Source organism: Mirounga leonina, unplaced genomic scaffold (genome assembly GCF_011800145.1).
Source record: "Mirounga leonina isolate KUSES-001 unplaced genomic scaffold, KU_Mleo_1.0 Mir_224, whole genome shotgun sequence".
Taxonomy (NCBI): Eukaryota; Metazoa; Chordata; class Mammalia; order Carnivora; family Phocidae; genus Mirounga; species Mirounga leonina.
Window position 1 is genome coordinate 8,760,295 of NW_023270615.1, and position 24,481 is coordinate 8,784,775.

The 24,481-nt window shown below is 39.8% G+C and overlaps 1 protein-coding gene across 2 annotated transcripts in view; it reads right to left on the reverse strand.

The window, feature by feature from the left end:
• Nucleotides 1-4,666: 4,666 nt before the first annotated feature.
• Nucleotides 4,667-24,481, reverse strand: part of SMC5 (structural maintenance of chromosomes 5) — a 94,283-nt gene continuing 74,468 nt past the window's right edge. Inside the window, exons 16-25 of one of the 2 annotated variants that reach the window (XM_035029071.1) lie at nucleotides 24,243-24,366; nucleotides 23,768-23,890; nucleotides 12,407-12,532; nucleotides 9,683-9,727; nucleotides 9,177-9,272; nucleotides 8,640-8,744; nucleotides 8,300-8,419; nucleotides 6,904-7,083; nucleotides 6,726-6,821; nucleotides 4,667-5,400 (exon numbers count right to left, since the gene is read on the reverse strand). In XM_035029071.1, coding sequence (XP_034884962.1) covers nucleotides 5,257-5,400; nucleotides 6,726-6,821; nucleotides 6,904-7,083; nucleotides 8,300-8,419; nucleotides 8,640-8,744; nucleotides 9,177-9,272; nucleotides 9,683-9,727; nucleotides 12,407-12,532; nucleotides 23,768-23,890; nucleotides 24,243-24,366 — 1,159 coding nt within the window. In that variant the 3' untranslated portion in view covers nucleotides 4,667-5,256. The remainder of the gene's footprint in view (nucleotides 5,401-6,725; nucleotides 6,822-6,903; nucleotides 7,084-8,299; nucleotides 8,420-8,639; nucleotides 8,745-9,176; nucleotides 9,273-9,682; nucleotides 9,728-12,406; nucleotides 12,533-23,767; nucleotides 23,891-24,242; nucleotides 24,367-24,481) is intronic. The other variant, XM_035029072.1, reaches the window with a different exon arrangement.

Sequence of the window (24,481 nt, forward strand, 5' to 3'; positions counted from 1 at the left end):
TCTTTCCTCTTTTCATTCATTTTTCTTTGTGCTACTTAGACTGGGTGATCCTTTCTTCCGCATCCTGTAATCTACTGTTAAATGCTTCTACTGTATATTTTAGTTCAGTTACTGTATTCTTCAGCTCTGTGACTTCTGTTTGGTACTTTCTCATATTGTTCATCTCTTTGTTAAAGGTCTCACTGTGTTCATCTATTCTTCTCCCCAGTTTGGTGAGCATCTTTATGACCATTACTTTGAATTACTTATTGCCATTTCGTTGTTGTTTTTCCCCCAAGTTTTTATATTGTTTTTTAATTTGCACCATACTTTTCTGTTGCTTCATTTCACCTGACTCTCTGTTGGTTTCTAGGCATTAGATGAAGCTGCCACCTCTCCTAGTCTTGAAGTGAATTCATGTAGGAGATAAACCCTGTTGTTCAATGCTGCCCTAGCTCTTGTCTCTCATGTATTTGTGCCTGTCCAAGCAGCCTATTAGGTTTTTAACAGCTCCCAAAACTAAGGATGTTCCAAGACTTGTGAGTATCCCAGAAAGGAGATTCTTGCTTGTCCCCCTATAGTCACCCCCCCCTTTTTTTAATAGTGGCTGGCGTTTAACTAGGTACATAGACCGATAGCTAAAGCTAGCATAGTCAAGTCTCTTGCAGGCCATGTGACTAAGGCCTGGACAAGAGTTAAAGTAACTTGGGCCTCTTGCACATAGTACTCTTAAAGAGGTGGCCATGTCAGGGCGCCTGGGTGGCTCAGTCGTTAAGCGTCTGCCTTCAGCTCAGACCATGATCCCAGGGTTCTGGGATAGAGCCCTACATCGGGCTCCCTGCTCAGTGGGGAGTCTGCTTCTCTCTCTTCCCTCCTGTGTGTGCTCATGCTCTCACTCTCATCCTCTCTCAAATAAGACCTTTTTAAAAAAAAGGGGGGGGGTAGCCACATCTTCCTCCTTCTCCCTTCACTGTTGGGATACCAATGTTGGCAAGAGCTGGAGCAGTCATCTTGGAGCATGAGAAAGAACCCATAGTTTCTTGAGAATGGCATAGCAGCAAAATATGAAGCGGGTGAGGAATCCCAGACTGCTTATGTGAAGAAGGGAATAAATTCCTATCCTGTATAAGCTATATCTGGGTTTTTGTTACCACAGAACTTGTACCCTAATTCAGGGGCGTATTGGAACAGCACTGTCTTAGCCATAATGAAGTGCATTACGTAACCAGCAACTGTTTATGGTACAGCTCCCAACAATCAAAAAGGCAAGATATCTTTATTAAAAAGGCAGTACAGTGTTCTGGAAAAAAAATGTTTCTTCAGCCCTGCCTGTGCCATTTACTGATAGTAAAAGCTTGAAAAAGTCTTAATACGCTGCTAAATTTCTGTTAATCTACAGTACAGGGTTGTTGGGTGGAAACACTTTGAAAGTATAATACTGCTTATAAACACATTATTCCCTCTAGTTTACAAAATAACTTTAGGCTTAGCGGTGCTAGCCTAAATCACTCAAATGATTCCTTTTCACGATTTAAGACAGTGAAAAGAGGAGGATGATCTAAGCCACTTGGGGGATTGTTTCCAAGTGTAATAGCTAATATTTGAAAGCAAAGAGTGCAACATGTCACAGAGCTCACTGGGACTAAATGAAGATTTTTAAATAATATGAACAGAATTTAAAATTATTCTATCACAACATTCTTTGGACAATTTTACCTGAATCTTTTACTCTGAAACGATGGGTTTCAACCCACTCCTTAATGAATATTTGGCAGGAATGATAAGAGTGGAGGTTGAAGGGACAGGGTGCCAAGGGGTCATTTTTAACACATGGCCCTGGACACCAAGAAGCCAAAGGAAATTAAACTTTACTAATGGATGATCAGATAGGTAAGGAAGTATTTGTGGCAGAACATCCTTCATGTTTCTGATCTGCCCCAGAACAGCCAACCTATGCCCCAGTTTCTCCGATGCCACCGGGGCCCAGAGTCAGAGTTCAGCTTCACCAAATCCTCTGAGAAGGGAGCCGAGCAGTGTTGCCCTGTTTGGAAGATTTGCCTATTTTTTCTTAAAAGCCAGCTTTTTAACCCCAACCACTCACCAGTAACTTATTTTGAAGTGATGAGTGAATACTTAGATCTCAACAACCAAAAATCCCAAAAATGCAAATTTTCCACCAGCAATAAAAAATAAGCCTGAGTTGTCAATAGAGTCAAATATCCCAAATTTGTGAATTGTATTAATTGTATTAATTACAAGTTTTCCAAAATATATGGTGTGACTATAAAGTAATTAGAATGAGTTCAAATATCATGAAGGTGTGTCACAATTTTATCTGTACTTAGAAAGGCCCACTCAAAACCTACAGGTGTCACGTCCTTGGAACAACTGACACAATCCATAAAATAGAATAAAAACGCTACATTAACGCTAATAAAAATGCTACATTAACTGCACTTAAAAGGGAATTCTCGGACCTTGATGTATAAAATACAAGGAGGGACTGGGTGGCACAGTCGGTTAAGAATCGGGACTCTTGGTTTCAGCTCAGGTCACAAGCTCAGGGTCATGGGATCAAGCCCCACATTGGGCTCTGCACTCAGTGCACAGAGTCTGGTTGGGATTCTCTCCTTTACCCTCTGCCCCTTCTGCTTGTGCTCTAAAATATATTTTAGGAAAATTTAAATACAAAATTGCAATAAAGCTGGAGAAAAGAGGAGGAAAAGCAAACATTTATAAAGTGTCCATAGGATGCCAGGTGCCCTAGTGCCTTACCTCATCTGCTCCCTTCAACAACTGTGAATGAAGTATTATCCTCATTTCACAATGAGGAACCTGAGTCAAGATAGCAGCTTAATGGATGAAGACAAAAAGATTGTGAATATTTCTAGCAAATCTAGGGTTTCAATCTAAAAATGTTTACATTCATGTTGTACCTTGGCTTCCTGAGACGGCTTAAATCTTTTTCACTGTGTTCACTGCTGCTATTAGACTGTAATTCCCTTGCAGGCAGACAAGGAACTAAATTTTATATGCTTTTAACCAGGGACAGACCAGCAAAGGCACACTGAACAGACTTGTTTTTCAGTAAGTGTGAAACCAGAATGACTCTCTTAATCAGGTTGAAAGTGTAAAACCAATTCTTAAGATAACGTACACCAAAAGAATATGAAAATATGCATTTATTACTGACAAAGTAGCATTTCCCAGAGATTTTTTTCCCCAGTTACACACACACACACAGACACACACTATAGCAGGACAAAATTACATTTTTCACATACACCAAAAAAAATAAGCACATGTCCAAAAAACAATCAGAAAGCAGCAAAAAAATCTTTTACTATGAACACTAAAAATCTGTGAATAGAGACTCTCCTTGGGTATTTTTAATGAGAAAATCTTCATTGATTTGCCTGTCACCTTCATGTTTTAAATATATATTCATCAAATCAGACTTTCACTTGGTGTTTTTACAATTTCTGCAGAAAATACATGGTTTTAAGTGGCTGAGAATATAATGTGTTAGATTTATTAGTATGTTAAAATGATACATAATTTTTCCTTTACAGCTCAAAACCCAATGTAAAACTAAGTATTAACTTTATCCAGTAGAGAAATATAAAATGCTTACAAACACGGTATGGAGTAATTACTGCCATATGTAAACTGAAATGTACTTGACCTATCTTCAAGCTCCTTTTTCACACTGATAAATAAGATGACCAGCACTAACTCAGACAATAAACAAATGACAGTAAGCACATATTAGTAAAGATATTTTGGTGGAAAACAAAGTATTAAACAACATCCACTTACTAATAGGTTACCAAGTTTTTCAATGTTTACATGAGTTGTTACACTAGTAAAAATGTTATTTTAAAATATGTTCATAATACATGCATTAGGCTAAGAGGAGAAGGCTCTTTTAAAATTTTTTTCAAGAAAAAATTACCTTTTTAAAGAGAAAATGTCCAAGTGAGAGGATAAAGACTTACGATTCATTATTTTTTGACCTAAGAATATAAGAATCTACAAAACCCAAATTAAATGCAACTCTTCCATTTATTCAAGCTGTCAAGTCAAAAAAAATAATTTTGTCATTCCTGGCACAGATCCAATTCGCTGTTCAGAGACGTGTTCTTGGATTAGTCCACTATCTCACAAGCTTTATTTTTTAGAAGACTAGAATTTGTTTTGGCACTGTTAATTAGTGTAACTCAGAGATAAAGGATTCTCTCATCTAATTCCTGCTCAGTTTAAACTAGATTTTTTTTAAAGACAATGGAGTAGGAGCAACACTGTAAGGAAGGACCTAAAAGCTTAGGTTCTAGAAACATGTTTTAAAACAAATCAGTGCTTCCCTCACTCTTGACCTAACACTGAGAAATTTTAAATATAAATTGTAGAAACCAGTATATGAAATCTTAAGAAAAAATCTTACTAAAAATAATTATAAAAATGCTTTTAGAAATTGAAGATGTAAAATACAATTGACTTTAAATTAAAAAAAAAATCAAAACCAAACCCACACACACTTTACAGGGTTATTCCTTAAAAACCCTTATTACTTGATTTTTTTCTGTCAATCTTTTGGTTGCACGTTGCATCATCTAGCGTCCATCTTGTGGCATTTCAAAGACATTCCGCTACCATTTCTGAAGCCCAGTATGTTTTTCCCTAGAGATACCAATACAATTATAGTGTCAAGTTTTGTAAATTTTTTTAAAGGCTGATAAAATTCCATTTCCCAGTGGAGATAAGGTCATCCTTTTTAATAGGAAGGAATGAATAGATTTGTCATAAATTATTATTATACACTAGTCTAGACATTGCCATATCAATTCTTTAAAAATTAAATATAACACTGGGAGGAAACTATGATTTGAGATGTAGAGTCCCCTTTAGACTCTGAAAGTAAGTAAAGTTCCTCTGGAATTAAAGCTCAGGATTACCAGGTCAACCACACTTCCTGTGATGGGTAACCCCTCCCCCGTACCTGTGATGTGAAACAGTAAATACCTTTTACCACAGGAACCCAATGACTCATGGTCAGTGGGCCAAGGACTTAAGTTCAACAGAAACAGACTTAATTTCTATCAGATGAGGTTCCACAGAAAGAAGTTACTACGGTGTCCATCAACCCATTTGTATAGAAGAGCAGGTTTCTAAAAATGACCCATCTCTTAGTCTTAATGAATCTCCTTTTATTCAGGTGAGCCATACTTATAAACAGGATTTAACCAAAAAAAACGCCAAAGTTCTCGCCCATTACTTTTATTGAGAAGGCTGAGTGAACGTGATACGGCGCCGCCGCCTTTGGAAAGCCTTTAAATTCCATCTGTTAGGTTCCAACATATGAGGACCATTGTAGACAAACAATACGGTCATCTTTTCAGAATAAGGAAGATTTTGCAGGAGCTGTAAGTGTGAAAAGAAACGGTCCTATGATGCCATACATTAAGAAGCACAATTTGCCAACCTTACATGTGTCAAGTCAAATGTTATTTCTTTTTTTTTTTTTAAAGATTTTATTTATTTGAGAGAGAGAGAATGAGAGAGAGCACATGAGGGGGGGGAGGGTCAGAGGGAGAAGCAGACTCCCCGCTGAGCAGGGAGCCCGATGAGGAACTCGATCCAGGGACTCCAGGATCATGACCTGAGCCGAAGGCAGTCGCTTAACCAACTGAGCCACCCAGGCGCCCTCAAATGTTATTTCTAATATTAATGAAACACTTAGGAAGGTGGCAATTCAACAGCTACACCCCGCCAGACCGTGATCCTTACTTGAATTACCACAGCTGACACCTGGCCTAAAGAATCCTCAATGGAGGCCTGGCCAGCATTCCTAGGCCAAATAAGATCCTACAACTGCCCAGCTTGACCCTGGAAGTATGTCCTTCAGAACTGTCCTAGGATCCATACTTGAACTCATTTATCCACAAATACTTCACAAGCACAACTTGAATGGTCTATGAAAGATCGGAAGCCTGCAAAGTGTGTGCCAGAGGGGTGGGCTTATAGGCCAGGGTATATGGTAAATAAGAGAGTATTAACAGGTCTGACTCTTTCAGAGAGTATCTGCTGGGCAAAGAAGACAGATGATAATATTCAATAAAAATGCACACTGAAGATGGGCACTCCAATGAAATTTTTCATGGCTACTTAAAGAGAAAATCTGGTAATATTAATAAACACATCTTTGAGTATATTGGTCTTACAAATTAGCCACAGCATAAGACGTAACAAAAGAACATTTCCTGCTGTGATGGTTCTAGCTCTAGAATGGAAAATTCTTTGTAAGGATAATTCTGTTTTTATCCAAGTTAATCTGAGGAGAGGGGAGGTCAGGGTAACTTAAAATTTCCCCTGCGCCTGGGCAGTGGGACCAGATGGTCTTTTTGGGGAAATGAGGAGCGCCAGAATTTGAGGGTTCGTATTCTCCTGCCTCTTTTAAAAAGTACTAAAAGAGGAACTTCTCTAGATGAAGAGTAAGTACCAAAGGCGGGGAGGAAATCTTGGTTCTAGAACATAATTCTATGCCTCTTATATTCTTCTTCCAATAATAAGGTTTCTGATGAAGTATGTCACTGGCACTTGTCCCCTTTATACAAGTATTACTGTAATCTTTTTAGTTCCTTTTTTGGGAGTGTTTCTGCTCATACTGATGTATCGGGCCATACTCTGTGATGAGGCCACAGGGGACTTCTGAGTACATGAGCACTTTTAGATGACTTACTACCTACCTTTGGTGTAATAAAGAAGTACTGAGATGTATTTTCTTTACAAGCAGTATTTACAACCATTTCAAACACTCTCCGTTCATTGATCGGGTCCATTCCCTAAACAATGACAGTAACAATGATTACATTAAAATCGATTATAAGCTACGATAAAGCCCAAGTAAAAGAATAAGCACCACACCTGATTGATTTCATCCACGACTCTAAATGGACATCGATTAAGCTCCTGAAGCGCCATCAAGTACAACATGGTGGAAACGCTTCTTTCCCCGCCGCTCTGATGGTGTGGGGTCAGCTCGTGCAGCTGTGTACTGCTGCGGAACTTGACTCGAATGCGAATTCCGTATTTATCATAGTCTTCCTGTAGAACATTAAAGCGTTGCTGACAGGTTACCGCTTTCTCCGGCAACTTCATACTACTATTTGAAAACAGACTGAATAAGTCCATCAGAAGAGTAGTGATAAAAGTTTTATGTGAATAGATCCTTGAAGATCCCTAAAGGCTTAGAGATAGCAACTAGTTCTTTGATACTTTATTGTTTGAGTTTAATTGTAAGAAAGAGTTGATTAAAGTGCCTGCTTTATAGAGTAATGGACAGGATGAAACAGAACAAAACTTAGAAGGGCTTTGGCACAGTGCCTGGCACGTGGGCAGTATATCATAAATGACATTTGTTACTACTTGTAACAAGCCCAAAGACTGTAGGTGACATCACTGTGGCAGAATCTACCATCTTACCAGGACTGAAAAATGAAATGATGTTGGCTGCCCTTATGTCTCACATCAAGCAGGTGAAGGAGTCACGGGGCAAAGTTCCTAAAGCACTACCTTGCTTTCTATCAACATACATGCGAAGTTGCATACAAGCTAAAGTACAAAGATGCTGAGCTGTGAAGGAAAAGGATCTTTTTTTATTGTCTCCATTTCTGTCCTAAGGAAAAACTTACTAGGGCAATTTTTCAACATTCACAAAATTAGAACACTAAAATAAGCTCAGTGTATTACCAACTAGTTTGAACTATGATCAACACAGGACCAATCCTGTTTCATCTCTAACTCTATCCTCTCCTCTTTTTCAATGACTTTAAAGCAAATCCCAGGTTCATCACTTTACACATTTCTGAATGGAAATGATTTAACCTACCATTTGGCAGTGCATTAACTTACAGCTCAAGGAATTTTAGTTTCAAATTTCCAAATATTTTCATTCCTGTGTACTCTTAAAAAAGGAAACCACAGATACTATACTGTATTTCAGTTGTTTGCCAATGTCTTCAGGACTCTTCTAACATGGACAGTGGTAGATTTATAAAGCAAATCATTCATAGCTGAAAAACCATTACCTATCTGGATATAAAGAGTTTTAGTAACACTTGTCTCCAATGTCACCAAAAAAAAAAAAACAAAACAAAAAACGACCCTGATGGGACGCCCATAGGTGTTTTCCTTCCTCTGAACAATTTTTTAGTAAGTGAAGTTTTCACAGGTAGAACTCTAGAATAAACAATTTACACATACTTTTAGCATCTAATTAAAATTACTTGCCAGGAAACATTTGATTCAAATGCAATATTACCTCATTTTCCGTATGTAGATCAACTTCACCAGCACACTGCATAGAACTGAAAAAATTGCTGAATTTTTCATTAATTTTTTCTACGAGCTCTTTTAAAGGATTAAGCCACCTTTCTTTTACCTGCAAATAAATTCAATATAAAAGCACAATTTAAAAGCATTATTATATTCATAGAAAATTGTCCATAAAGCGAATTCAGTATCAGTTATCAATCTAGTCATGAGAACAGACACTGCATTTGTTCCTAGAAGCATGTCATTTCAGTTTGCATTAGTCTACATCCCCATATGATAAACGATAAGCACGTGACAGAAAGAAAAGTTAAAGGTTAAATAATTACCTGTGAAATGTTTTCCCTGTATTTATCCAGTTCAACTTTCTTTATCTTTAGTTCCTCAGTTAATTGCTCTATTTCTTCTTCTCTTTTTGTGTATTCTTCAACCACCTGGCAGGAAATAATTATTTAAGACAAATCCACCAAAGGATAACATCACAGGAAATTTTGCATCAATTAAAACACTAACAGAAAATGCCCATTGTGTTGCATTGTTTGTATGCAATTAATTTATGTTCTTCTACTGAACGTGTTTTTTATCCTTGAAAAAATAGACACTGCAGTATTTCAGGTTAGCCCAATGATTCTTTTTATAAAGGAAAGGCACAGAACAGTGTGTTCCTTAGGAAGAGTCTATTTAAAATTCTAATAGATTCAGAATCTGGCATTTAAAGCACATTGTTCCTGCTGTCTAGCTTGTTATTACCAAGAGCTCTAGTACAGAGTGGGAGGCGGGTACTGGAGAGAAGTGTGTGCGCGTGCGCGGAGTGTGTGGGGAGGGGGTGGCGGGGCTTGAGGTCGGCGATAGGGAAAGAAGCATACTGTCGGGTTCAGTCCTGTGAAGCAAGAAGCTCTTGATCTTTCTTCAGTTAATAAAGCATCAATTTCATCCAATGTGTTTGGAAGATCCTGGAAAGCCTAAAGGAGAAAAAAATGGTCTGTAATTACAAATAGTCCAGCAAAAGCAGTTTAATTTGAACAGTTAAACATTCTGCTGAGTAAGTATCTGTGTTCAACAGCATGCTAGCGTACAAGGAATCAAAGGAATTAAACAGGGTTTTTTGCCTTCCAAAAGCTTACACTTAGTTAACACGGGAGAACGTCTTAAGGCTGAGTATTGGTGCTGAGTATTAAAGTAAGTAGTTCTACCCTACAAGGACATGGGGTTGACAGAGGGGAAATAGCAGTTCATGCTAGAGGAGCTACAGGGAGTTAAGAGAAGTGAGAGGCCCCACTTTCCCAGAAGTCTCTGGGCCTTCAAGCAAGGAGCTACAGAAAAGCAGGACAGAGGGAAAAGAGGAGCTTGGAAAAAAGAAAGCGCTGCATACCATGGGGGGTGAGGAGTTGTGTCCATTTGGAATGGTGGGTACTTGCTGAATTGGTAGAATGGGTCCAGAATATGTGGGGCATTGAAAGAGAGCAAGAAGTTAGAACTTTATACTGTACTTATGAAGAATGACAAAAGCATCTTAAGAACCCAATTACTCTGACGGCAGAATTTGGCTGTAGCACAGCTGACCTTCGCACGACACAGGGTGAGGGGGACTGACCCCTGCTGTGTAGTCAAAAATACCTGTGTAACTTTTGACTCCCCCAAAACATAGCTACCAAGAGCCTGCTGCGGACTGGAAGCCTTCCCGAGAACGTCAGCAGCGAGGTGACACGTATTTTGTAATGCTACATATTTTATATACTGTACTCTTAGGGTAAGCTAGAGAGAAGGCAATGTTATTATGGAAAACATAAAAGAAAACACATTTATAGTACTGTACTTGTTGAAAAAGAAATTCACATACAAGTGGCCCTGTGCAATTCAAACCCGTGTGGTTCGAGGGTCAACTGTACTACCTTCTGAGTCCAGATCATAGAGACAAGTCAGACGCTTTCTTATCTGGGAGGAAAGCAGTACATTGATTTGCCAGCACAACCTGCAAAGCTCATACGATATGAGGTACAGAACCAATCCTGACACCCTGAAAAAGATCCTGAAATATGACATGAATCTAGTATTTTAATCTTATGTCTTTTATCTGTTCAGAAAGCAGTTTAACTTGTACAGGCTTTCAGACTTGTCCGCTGAGTGCTCACCCGGGGCTGAGCACGTGCTCAGCATCCTCACTGGACTCCCGAATGGGCATCTGCCGTTGTAGATGGTCAAAGAGAAATCTTCTTGTCCCCCACCCTCCCCACCACTTGGAGCAAATCTATTTCTCCTTCAACCTTCTTCGTCTCAGTCAATGGCAGAACACAGGGGTTGGTTCTCTCTCTCACCCTTGCCCTCACATCTGTTAGCCAGCCCTGCTGACTGTCCTGAAAAGATCCCCATATCGGTAAACTCGCCTCTCCAGGGCTCCCACCCTGATCCATGCCCCTCTTCTCTCTGGCCTGGTCCAAAGCAATCATCTTCTCAGCAGTCTTCTTGCTTTCATTCTTGTGTCCCTACTGGATTCTCCACCTGGCAGTCAAGAGTGTTCTGCTACACGCTCCGGTCAGTCCCATCACTCCTCTTGACAATCTTCCAGCGGGTTCCGTCTCCACATCCAGCCTGCACTCCTTCCACGAGACCCTCCGTGCTCTGACTTCCACTGTCCTTCGTGCCTGGATGATCTTGTTTGAGCCGGACTGAGACTCATGTGAAATATGCCACACGTACTTCTGCCTCGGGGGCTTTGTATGGAGCTGTTTGCTCTGCCTGGATGACTCTTCCCTCAAACTCTCACTTGGCTAATTTCTTCTCTCCATTCAGGAATCCTCTATAATAGTATCTTCTCAAAGGAGGCTTCCCTGACATGATCCTCTTACTTTATTTTTCTTCTTAGCACCTCTTGATAGCCGACATTGTCTCTCTGCTTTTTAATTCGTTTATCTGCCCCACCCTCCAGACTAGAATATAAACTTTAGTAGAGAAATATCGGTCTTGTTCAGTGCCTGATCGATCAGTAACATTCATAATACATGAATTATCTTCTAATATGTTTCTCTCAAAAACCATATAACTTATCTCCGAAAAGAAAAAAAATAGTAGAGATATTGTACTAATATTTACTTATTTTATGATAATTCCATGTAATCTGGACAAGTGCTAATATATTTTTAGAAACAACAGCCATTCAATTTGTCTTATATATGTTCCTACTAAATCCCTACTATGTACCTAAATAGAACCCCTCTCTAGGCTGTCTGTGTCTGATGTAACAGAGTGAAGTCTTTGAGGATTTGAAAATTATAATCCAAACTTTTTTTTCCAGACATATCATTAGCTATTGAAAGAGAGTAGACATTAACTACTGAAATAGGGAAATAGACATTTCATTATCTATTGAAATTAAGATAAAATACTTTATCTAAAAATTCATTTTCTATTTTCTTCTTTTATTTTGACATTATTCTGAGAGTTGGTATGTTAGGCAAGGTATGATCCCTACTTGTCAGATAACACTCAGGGTCACAGGGCCACAAAATTAATGGCGGAACGTGGAATACAAAGCAGAATCTCCTTTTACTAATTGAACACTGTGTCAGCACAGAAAATAGAAAGGAAAGCCTCTTTTCTCCTTTTCTTGCCAACAGATGTTAGCCCTAAAGATTCAGGGCTCACGGAGCCTTAATAAACACCCTCATTTCCAGAAAAACATTTTCATTTTACCTTTTTCTATTTACCATTTCTTATATACCAATTACCGGTGCTAGGTTTCCATAAAAAACTACACCCTATCTCCTGACCCTACCTCTTAAAGGTAGCCTGGGGGAAAAAGCATTTTATTGGAAGAATGGATATTCTGGAACTGGTAACTGTGTAAGGGGCTGCCCGTGCTTTAATAACTTTAGGACTAAGCCAAGACTGATGGATGTCCAAGTTTGAATATAGTAAAGAAAATCCATTAAGCACAATTACTTTACATACATACTCAGTTTAAAAATGGGGGGACTATCCTGTATTTCCTGCAGCACTTTTGTTTCTCATGGCCCGTTACAATGCCTAACACACTTGAAGCTGACAAAGAACGTAGGCAGCATGTGACCTTGCAGCCTTATACACTTGTTATACTTACTGTCTGGTATTCTTGAGGAACCGTCTGCTCTGCACCCAGGTTACATACTTGCCTAGCTCTCTTCATCAGCTCCTTACATTTCTGCAATAATCTCTGTCGACTTTCATCCAGCTCAATGAAGTGTTGCTATTGCAAGATAAAGAATTTTTGACAATTTGTAGGTTACCATTTTGTCAGAGGACTACTTTATCAAGAGACACACTACAGGTGAACTTTGGGGACACTGTGGATTCAGTCCCAGAGCACCTCAATAAAGTGACCATCACAACGAAGCAAGTCAGATCAATGTCTTAGTTTCCTACTGTGTAAAAGCTACGTTTACTATACTGTAGTCTAATGAGTGTGCAACGGCAGTAGGTCTAAAAAATGCGAACTACCACCATGTGCGCTTTCAGCAAAGCCACTCACTGATCACAGGTCACCATGACAGATTTGACAAAATACTATACCCTATCTTGAGTGTAGAAAAGTGAAGAGCAGTAGAACGAGGAAGGCCTGTACATCAACGACTGAATTTCAAGAAGCAAATCATCTAAAAGCCATACCTCAAAAATCATGACAAATACTAAATTTGAACTTAAACTTTAAAATACATCATACCATATGACATTAATCCGTAAGGGCTCTGAAAGTTATCTTTTTAAAGATTTATTTACTTATTTGAGAGAGAGAGAGAATGCACACACACAGAGGGAGGGAGAAGCAGACTCCCCACTGAGCAAGGAGGCTTACATGGGGCTCGATCCCAGGACCCTGGGATCATGACCTGAGCCGAAGGCAGACGCTTAACGACTGAGCCACCCAGGCACCCCTTGAGCTCTGAAATTTAAATCTGCTTTGTTCTGAAACAGTTTAACTTAGCTATATATAATTAATACAATTTGAAATACACAATACATAGGCTTCCTATCTGAAAACTCAGCACTTGAATGTAAAGAGAACCTTTAAATAGTGTTTGGTGGTTGTCCAAGTATCTTCCATATAGTTATCATTTATTCATGGACCCATTCATTCCTTCACCAGATAATTACTGAGAATCCATTAAATGTCAGTATTTTATTATGCACTGAACATAAAGGTGAAAAAGGAGAAAGACACACAAAATTATCATTAAAGAAACAGCTCTACTATTTACTGAAAGCTTATGTGCTGTGTGCTTCACACATGATTCCCTTATTTCTCACAATACTGTACAGTGATATTATTCCCCATTTTGCATTAAAGCATCTCGTCCAAGCTCACACACTTAGTTGCAGGCTGTCAGGATTCACATCCACACCTGCTTCTAGAACTCCTGCTCTTTTCATTACAGCACCATGCCCCTCGGAGAGGGCTGGACAGAGGACAGCAAAGCCAGTTGGGGGGGGTGGGGGGGGAGACAGGAAGGAAGGCCAGAGTGGTCACAGAAGCTCTGACAGGGGAATGGTCTTCACCAACAAGTAAGCAATGACTAGAGAAGAAGTAGCAGAATGTGTTCCCTGGATAGCTGATTACAAGCCCCCCCAAATCACAATCCTTGCTTAGTTTTTTTCTGCTCAGGGTGGGGAGGGTAGGTAAGGAGCAGAAAGAAAGGGAGCAAACCATAATCTAAGATAATGCTGTAAAGTCAGACTAGTGAAAAAAGGCTTTATTAATAATTCTGCTTAGAGTCTAGCCTTTAACAGTTAATGGACAACAGAAACTTTTTATCTGTGGGAGACCTAAGGGGAGAAAAAAGGCAAATTTACAAACTATGCCCCACCAACATCTCAGAAAGGACTACTCTGTGGGTACATATTCTGAAAGAATAGTATCCTCTTTCCCGGAAATTCTGAGAAAGCTCATTTGGTCCTGAAAGGTGCCTATTGACATTGAACAAGGAAAAGCTTCTCTAAGAGGGCCCTCTAGTGGAACAAATCGGAATTGTTTACAGAATTTCTTACTAAATATAAATAGCATGTTACACCTAAAATTAACACCATAAGTATTCCATTTAACAATTAGTCAAAATGAAAACAATTTTCTGCATGAAAGGAATGTGAGCTCTAAGTAGCATGAACTTTTACTAAAACACTAGTTGTAAATAAAAACATTACTTCCCCAATTTTCCTTTAATATAAATATAAGCCTCAAAATTTCATGCCAATGTAATGGATTTCACATGCAAACGTTAACTGTAAGGTTTAGGACATACCATACAGAATATATATTTTAGAAATATGAAAAGTAATCTTTTAATATCAACTTGAAATTTTAATGTCAAATTTGAAATGTAAAAAGGTAAGTATCTTGACTTTTTACTATACAAGATTACGAATTCTAATTGGAAGCAATTAAGTAATGGCAATAAATACTGTTTACTTGTTACGTGACCCCACCTCTCCCCAAATCTATCTCCCTTAAATAAACAAAAGTCTCCTGAAATTGTGTTGCAGGATAGAGGTAAGCAGGTAGCCAGAGAAGAGAACATTAGATGAAAGCAAGGAACTTCTAAATTCAGTGGGAGGATAAACACATTAAACAATTTCTAATTCTTATAACTAATATTCTGATGCAAACCTATACTTTTTAAGGAAACCCTGGTTTCGCACTAGGCAGTGCACTAAGCACCTTGATATATATTAAATGGAATTATCACAATACCCCTGCAGGGCAGATAGGTATTTTATTTAATACCTCTGACTGAAGATAAGTAAGAGACATGGAGTGGGGTTAGGAAAGCAGTGCACGGCTTAAAAAAAAAAAGAACAAAAAAACCAAAACCTCAACCAACTAACAGGTCTCTCTCTCTGTATCCACCTTCATATGTAGACTTACACGCAGTCAGCTTACTAACTTGTCCTAAAGATACTCCAGACACAATTCACAAAGCAACGCTCACAACCACACCTGCCTTTCTCTGAGGACATCTTATAGTCCTGGAACCCTGTCACCCTCTTTGCCTTCCAACAGTCTGAAGACGTATCAAACCCCATGGTGGTCAGTCATCCCTGAAGTTCCCTCATGGATACAACCCCTACTGAAACATGTCAATCTTCTTCTGTGAACTTGTTTTCACGGTCAGTGTCTAGGACAAAATGGGAAGTGGCAGTAATGGGTCCTTAGTGCAAGAAGCCATGTGTTACAAAGGGAAGAGTAGGAAAAAACAAAACAGTATTTTCTCCTTGTTTCAAATGGCATAGGACGGCCAGAGGAATAGTAAGAGCACCTGTGTGGGTAAAGGACAGCAAACAGAAGAAAAAAAGAGTCAAAGAGAAAGTGAACAATGACAGACGTAGTCTATATATTCTTTCACTCAATATTCACTATTTCAAAAGCGTGGTTAGGGACTGTGGTCAGTCAGCAACCAACACCGATTGAGTACACAGTGCAGGAAATAAAAGAACCTTCCAAAAGGGATGTAGAAAGTAATTTTCACATCAACTCGTGAAAAAGAGAAACAGAATGGTGCAAAATACTGCCGAGGAAATGCACAATACAGTCGGGTGGTATCAAATAAGAGCAGGAGGGGAAAACGTGCCCAGGGCTGTGCGCCCACGGGTCTGTGTGTGGTCAAGAGGCTGCGAACGGAGCGGGTATTTCCAGGTGCCAAATCTAAAGGGACAAGCAGCTAACCAGAGATTATTTCTCTGGACAGTGCAAGGTGGCTGTCCTTATAAAAAAATGAGTGACTCAAAAACCGAAAACAAACCCTCCTCCCCAGAAGCTCTGCTACTCTCTAGAGTAGTCCACTCTGCTCAGAATCTTACTATTCCTGTGGCTCCTCACAAAATGGATCACAGGAGAAAAACTGTGCGCTGACACCGAATCTTAGCACATCCCCGTGAACAAAGGCTGCTGAAGAGCAGCTCCATGTGGAGAGTGGGCTGAAGTTGGGAGAAGATTTACCCCAAAGCCATCATGATTTCATGATACTTCTGTAAACATGACACCAATCTCTAGTTTTCGTAAGCTCATTCATGCTTAATTCAAAAATAAAACTCCACGCACAAGGATCCACTACTGCACTGTGTGCCTGGACTCACTGCATACAGTCCTGGCGCGACGGGTCAGTTTCTGAACTGTCACTGCCTACATGTACGGAGCAGCCAGGCCCACAGGCTCGCTCCGTGACAGAAGTGCAGCCCGGGCTCCAGGATGACCCACCAACAGGACACACGAGGACGGAGGCCTTTGCTCACACCCCACGGCCCCTCCCCCCCATTTGGGTACTACCTTTGGTTTCTTTTGGCCGGACCCCTTCAGCATGTTCAGAATGACAGTAAGTGCTCCTGTTCCTCTTCTTTTTTCTGTTTTGGACAGGAGGGCTGAGGGAAGGAGCCTCTGGCTTTTGCTCTAAGTGCAGTAACCAACCCTAGCATATCAAACCTGACCTTCAGCTCCTTCTGGCGAGGCGTTGTCTGTGCTTGCCCACTACTCTAAGATGCTTATCAGCCAGCAAAATCACGTTTCTTCCAATTTTTCCTAGCCATACACTTTTTCAGGAAGCCGAGTTTGAAGAGGCTGACTTCAGAATAATGTTCCCACTCCTCTGTGCGGTCCTCAATGTTCTAAAACCTATCAGGGCTGTTTCCACTAAAAGATACTACTACAGTTCACTATTAAGCAACAGGAGTGTTTCTGAAAAGTTAGGTCTAACGTACAGACCCTGCCAGAGCGTAGCTGACTCTGGGAAGGGTGAAGAAGGGATGACCAAGGTACAAGGGGATTTCACATACAGGACAAGCTTTAAAAGTCTGCAGCAAACATGGCAAAGTGTTACATTTGTTAGGGAGAAGGGACCTAAGGAAGTTCTATTACTCCTCCTACTCTGGTGTATCTTTAAAATTTCATACTTGGAAATATTGGAAAAAAGACTTTAGTGAAACAAATGATAAGCTAAGTTTTTAAACATGTTTTCAGCTTTGAAGTGTAACTGGTGAATAAGCTGCATGTCAAGGACACAAATTGGTGGGTTCTGATGAACCTATACAACAGTGAAACCACCCCCCCCCAATGTAACAAACCTATCCCTTTCAACACTTTGTACCCCTCCGTAATCTACCCCACTGTATCCCCCCCACCCCCCGCCCCAGGCAACCACTCATTGATTTTTGTCACAGGGCATTCTACATTCTGTAGAATTTCATATAAATGGAATCAGATTTTTTTGGTCTGGCTTCTTGCACCCAGCATAATTAGGATCCCTCATGTTATGTGTCTCAGTAATTCGTTCCTTTTTACGGCCGAGTAATGCCCTGTTGTGTGGATATCCCGTAATTTGTGTCTTCACCGCTGCTGGACATTTGTTTCCAGTTTTAAACTATGACAAAACTAGCACACATCCCTGTACCAGTCTTTCATGGACATATACCTTCCCTTCTTTCGAGTAAATACTAGGAGAGGAATGGCTGGATCCTATGGCAGCTATATGTTTAGCATTTAAGAATCTCTCCAGTGGTTTCCCAAAGTGGTTATGCACTTGAAATCTACCCGTACGGATGTGAGTTCCAGCTCTCTACATCCTCAGCAACACTTCCGTACAAAGTCCGTCATGCCAGCAGGTCTACGGCAGTAGCTCATTATAATTCACCCTTCCCTACTAAAGTTCAGCATCTTTTCATGTGCTTATCTGCTGTCTGTATATTTCTTTAGTGAAGATCATGTTAAAGTCTTTTGCCCATTTTCTGACTGGGCTGTTTGTCATCTTTGTATTGACAGTTGTACAAGAGTTCATTTTAGAGTATCCTTCAGGGCCAGCAGACTTTTTCTATACAGGGCCAGTAGGTTAAGTATTTTAGGTGTCGAGGGCCCCATACAGAATGTCATGTATTTTTTTTTTTTAATCCTTTGAAAATGCAAATACTATCAGCTTGAAGGGACTTAATATAAGCAGATGTTAGGCTCGATATGGCCCCCAGTAACAGCCCTTCATCTTGACACAAGTCCTTTGTCAGGTGTTATGTGTTGCAAACATATGCTCCCCGTCAGTTTGTAGCCTGCCTTTTCTTAACAGCATGTATTGAAAAGCAAGTTAATTTTGTTGAAGTAAAACTTCATGCTTTTTGTCTTCCACTTTTCCCAAAGCAAGATCACTAAGAATTTCTTCTCTCTCCTTCCAAAAGCTTTTAGCTTTAGTTCTTACATTTAAGTCTATGACCCATCTATATATGGCATAAGGTAAGGGTTGTGCTCACTTTTTGTACATGATTATTCAATTGTTCTAGCACTATCTGTTAGACTCTTCTTTCTCCATTGAACTGCCTCCGTTATCTGTGCCAAAAAACAACTGACTATATACGTGTGAGTCTATTTCTGGTTTCCCTATTTAGTTACACTGAGCCGTATACGTCTGTTTTTACACCACTACAATGATGGCTTCATTACTGCAGCTTTGTAATAAGCCTCAAAATTAGGAAGGGTGAGTCATCGAACTTGGTCTTCTTCAAAGTTCTTCTAAGCCTACTGCATTTTCCAATAAGCCTGTCAATGTCTAAAAACCCTGCTGGGAATTTTATCGAATCTATCTATTTGGGAGAGGATTGGCATTTTAACAAATCCTGAACCTTTGATCCATGAACACAATCATTCTCTCCATTTACGTAAGTCTTACTTTAATTTCAGCAAAATTTTGTAGTTTTTAGCATACGGGTCTTATAAATATATCCCTAAGCATTTCGTACTTTTGATGCTATTGTACACAGTTTTGTTTTTTTAAGTAGGCTCCACTCCCAGCGTGGAGCCAACACAGGGCTTCCACTCAAGACCCAAAGCTTAAGGGGCGCCTGGAAGTGTCTGCCTTCAGCTCAGGTCATGATCCCGGGGTCCTGGGATCGAGCCCCACATCGGGCTCCCTGCTCAGCAGGAAGCCTGCCGCTTCCCCTCCTTGTGCACACATTCTCTCTCTCCCTCAAATAAATAAAATCTTAAAAACAAAACAGAACAAAAACCCCAGAAAACCCAAGCGAAGACCTGAGCTGAGATCAAGAGTCGGATGCTTAACCAACTGAGTCACCCAGGTACCCCACACGGTAGTTTTAAACTTTGCTTTCCAACTGTTTGTTGCTAGTACAGGGAGCCACATCTGATTTTGAACTATATTGACCTGTATCCTGCAACCTTGCTAAATTCACTGATAGCACTGATTCGTTCAGATTTTCCACAGACGTATGTTTGTCTGCAGTAGACAAGTTTCTGTTTTTTCCTTACTGCACTGGCTAGATCCTCCAGTGCGATGTGGAACAGAACTGATTAGTGAGCATTTTCCTTCTTTCCAATCAGTAGGGGAAAGCTTCCACTCCTTCATCAATAAGTATGATATGAGCTAATGGTTTTGGGTATTTTCCTTCTATTCCTAGATACACAAAGTTTTTATAAAAGGATGCTAGACTTTAGCAAGTATTTTCCCTGTATGTACTAAGACGATCATGTGTTTTTTCTCTAGTTGTTCACATGATGGATTACACTGATGAATTTTCAAATGTTAGATCAATTTCTGTGATAAACTCACTTGGTTAGGATGTATTACTCTTCGATATACTGTTGGATTTCATTTGCTAACTTTTTTTAAGATTTTATTTTTAAATCTTAAAATTGACGTGGGGCTCGATCCCAGGACCCTGAGATCATGACCTAAGCTGAAGGCAGATGCTTAAGCAACTGAGCCACCCAGGTGCCCCTCATTTGCTAACTTTTTAAAAGAATTTTTGCATCTGTGGTTAATGAAAGGTACTGGTCTGTAGTTTTGTCTGGTTTTGATATTGGAGAATGCTAGCCTCATACAATGTGTCAAGAAGTATTCCCTCCCCACCCCCCCACCCCTTTCACCTTTTGAAGACTCTAGGTAGAACTGCTATTAATTCTTCCTTTTCCTTGGAATTCACCAGTGAAGCCTCTGGGCTGGAATTTTCCTTGTGGGAAGGTTTTTAAATACAAATTTAATTTCTTTAGTAAATATAGGGCTATTCTAATTAGCTCTTCCTTCAGGGACTTTTGGGGCTTTTAAAGAGTCTGCCCATTTCTTCTAAACTGTCAGATTTACTGCCTGAAAGTTGTTCACCATTCTCCTAATACCCTTTGACCATCGGTAAGATCTGTAGTGCTGTGCTCTATTTCCTCCTGGCTTCCTCTTCCCTACACTGTGGCTTGGGAGTAAGCGGAGGCCACCACAGGGATCACCTTGCCCTGTTTTCCCCTCCCTCAAAAATCACTGTCCCGTGCTGCCTGTTATCTAATGTCTGAAAATCAGTTTCATATATTTTGTCCCATCTTTTAGAGAGCACATATGGCCCCTATCATTTCATCATGGCCAAGGACAGAAGCCTTTTATTTTTTATTATGGAAAATTTCAAACATACATGAAAGTAGAGAGAACAGTATAGTAAACCTTCATATACCTATCATCCAGCTTCAACAATTCTAAACTCGAGACCAAGACCGTGTCATGTAGACTCTCTCTAGACTCCCTTCTTCCCTGGAGGATTTTGAAGAAATTCCAGACATTCTATTTTCTTCATAAATATTACAGCAGTGTACTTCTGACTTAAAAAAATCCATACCCACATTATCAAACCTAAAAATATTGTCAATGAATTCTAATATTATTGAGTCAGTATTCAAACTTTCATTTCTTAGTTTTTTTTTTTTACAATTGGTTTGTTCAAACTGGGATCTAAATTATGTCCATTCACTGTATTTGGTTAATGTTTTTTAAGTTCTTTGTAACTTAATTAGGTTCTCTCTCTCCTTTTTTCCTTTTCTTAGATAATGGCACTATCCAGTAAAGTAGGCACAAATCAGACGTGGCCATTAAGCACTTAAAATGTGGCTAGTATGACTGAGAAACTAAATTTTTAAATTAATTTAAAATTAAAATCCAATGCTCCAGCTCTTAGAATATGTTTAGTTAGAACAACTTGGATACATGAATTTACTTTTTCAACGGTAAGGTTTACAAAATCAAAATAGGATCAAATATTTCTGATGACAGTTTATCATCTAAATTGAGATCTAATTATAATTCTGAAGCCTTGAAACTGGTAGTTTCGGAGCAGTGGTTCTGAAATGGGAGCAGTTTTGCCCCCCAGGGTCCATCTGGCAATGTCATCACATCACCACGAGTGGGGAGGGCTGTACTGCTGGCGTCCAGCAGGTGAAGGCCCAAGATGCCGCGTTTAAACACTCTCCAGTGCTCAGGACCGCCCCGACTACAGAGCCCCCCAGAGCCCCCCAGGGTAAGACGGTGGCAGCGCCGAAGGCGACACAGCCTGGGCCAGAGGCTTAATCAGCCTGAAATGTTTTCGCAATTCCATGTTGTGTTTTCTGTGGGTATACGTATAAATATCTGGTTATTTTGTGATGTTAGCTAATGTGATCCACTGATTGATCAGCAGCTGCAAAGTGGTGGTATTCTACTACTATAATCCCTTCTGCATTTATTATTTGAAAGGCTTCTGGAAAGAGGAACTTGTCTTATTTATCCTGAGTATTACATTTTTCAAAATAATGGCTAGTTCTCCAAAATCCTCCAAAGGTGACCAATATTAGTATTTTTTTAAGTATCATCATGATTTCATAAATATAGGTACTTCTGATATTTTGGGTCTCTGTGATTAAAAAAAAAATCCCTTGGGCTCTTTGTCCTCTTATTTCAACCTTTCTCAATCTCTTTCTTAGAGAGGGATCTCTCACATTCTGCACCATATTGAACTTGGAAATAATCCTTTCTTAAAAGATGTTACATCCTTTTATACTTAATGACAAGACTGATGTTTGGCCTTAGTTCTGCCATTTTATGTCATTTATTTTTGTGGCATCTATGTATATAAATATCTGACCTTTGGTGATATGATATGTTTTATCTCCCTCTCCTTTTCTTTGTATATCTTTTGGTATTTAGGAAAATTTGCGCAAATACTTTATATCATGTCCTATGTCCTTTTATATCTGTTTTGGAATACTGTCTGTTGGTTCCCACTATAAACAATGTTGAAATTCTCCCTTATTTCGGTCTCCCAAAGCACCCACTTTGAAGTAATATCCTTTTATTTCCTGATAATACCTACCAGACAATCAGGAAGTATATTCTACTTAATGTCTATGGTCTCTTCTCCCATTTTTAGTGCTGTGTGTCAGCCGCGCTGGCAGCCTTAGAACCACGTAGGACCAATTTTGCCGGGCCCTTCGTCTACCCCGTGGTTCTAGTTCTCGGTAAGCCGTGCGCTTCTGCAACGTGGTTTGGTCTGGCCTGAGAGTTCACAGGACATGCACCACCACAGCACCATCCGACCTTTCCAGAGCCTAGAGTCGCCTCCAGTTTCAGCTGTGCTCAAACTGATCTGCTGAGCTTTCCACACCTAGTGGGGCCTCCTTCGTTTAGACAGGAGAACCTGTTGGTGCCTGCATTTCTGGGTTCCCCGAGCTCCCCCCGCCCCGCCCCGTTTACCACATACTCGCTGGTAACACGCTAGTCATGCTGCTGCTGGCTTCATCTTCCCCACTGACGTCCTGGAGTTAAAGAATTAGGCCTTGGCCCCTGGTTTTTGGGGAAGGAGACTCCGAAACCCTAGGCCTTTCCTGAGTGATAGGTTACTCGCGAGCCCGCCCCTCGGGTCATACCTAAGTTTAAGCTTAGGAGAGGACTCCAGAGGGGAAGGAACAATGCCAGAAAGACAAATCATGTGATCAGAGGGTTGGGGCGTTAGTCCCAGGATTGTCTCGACTTCTGTTTGAGCCTTCCAGGGAGGGGGGCTAGAGACTGAGAGGCAGGCTTCCTGGGGACTGTGCCCTTACCTTGAACGGTCTACTGCTACCGCTGGGTGCTTAGTGGGAGAGTAAACTGCAGTCCACCACCAGGGCCACTCTGACAGTTTGCTGCGTGTGGTGTCCGTGGGTTGGTGGTGGTTAGCCTAGTTGCTCTTCTCTTTTTGGGAAAGGACTTGGAAGACTCAAAACTATGCCACTGTCACTAGCACTTTGTCGCCAGCTCTTCTTTGGGATTTTTGTTAACTTCAGCGCATCACATTTCACCCCCTGCACACGAAGGCCACTCCTGGTGAGGACTGTAACTCATCTGCAGTTTATTTTACAAGATGTACAAACGGCAATGAAAGCTACTGGCTGCTACCTCTTGATAGTGTGACTATAATTTTTTTGGGTTAACAGACAGGAGACTCTGCCCGTCAAGGGACTACGTAAGATACTCTAATTATTAGCGTACCTCCCCCAATCAAATAACATAAAGTGCACAGTACAATGTTTCAAATACTTCCTCATCCACAGAATGCATTACATTTATAAACTAAAGAGCATATAACAAAATGCATATTCCAAGTGATGATACAGGTTTTCAAACTGGTCTGAGGCTGGAACCCCATCATAAAAGAATAAAAGCAAAAACTGTACCTCTGTGACACGGAGTTGTGATGAAGCAGCCATGTAATCGGATTCTAATTTGTTCTTCTCAGAGATCACTGTAGTATTTTGAAGAATTAAATCAACTTTTTGTATATGCAAAGAAGTACAAATCTAGGAACAAAAACCCCTAAAAGTTTAATTTGTTTGACAAGAAAAAAAAGTTTTTAAAAATTAATAAACCATAAGAAAAACATTTTTCTAATGCGACTGATAGCTCGAATAGTTCTTTTTACAACTATTTCTTACAAGAGAATTTTTAAATGTTTTTCTGTGTGTTTAATTAAATCACCTGGAATATAATAACTTAGCTTAATGAGTGCTTTAAACCAGTTTATTGACCTATAATGAAAAATGTCAAAGCTAAAATTACTGATAGTAAACTCTTAGCAATAGTTTTTTAAATCTATTTACTTATCTACCTGCTATAAAAAAAAAAATGACTAAAGTTAAGAAAATGCCTTACCTTTACAAAGTTTGTTAATTCAGTAACAAGTTTTGCTTTTTGAATATTTATTTCTCTGATTTTGGTACTTGCTTTTCGCTCTTCCTCTTCAAGGTTGCAAGTATCCTGTTCCATCAGCTTTAAACTGTACGAAACATATAATGATGTAGAAATCAGAGTTAACACAAGGTTTGAGCCCAAATCTTTAGGTCTTCTACCGTTTGATGGGCTTTTTAGCAATGCTACTCAGACATAAAAAC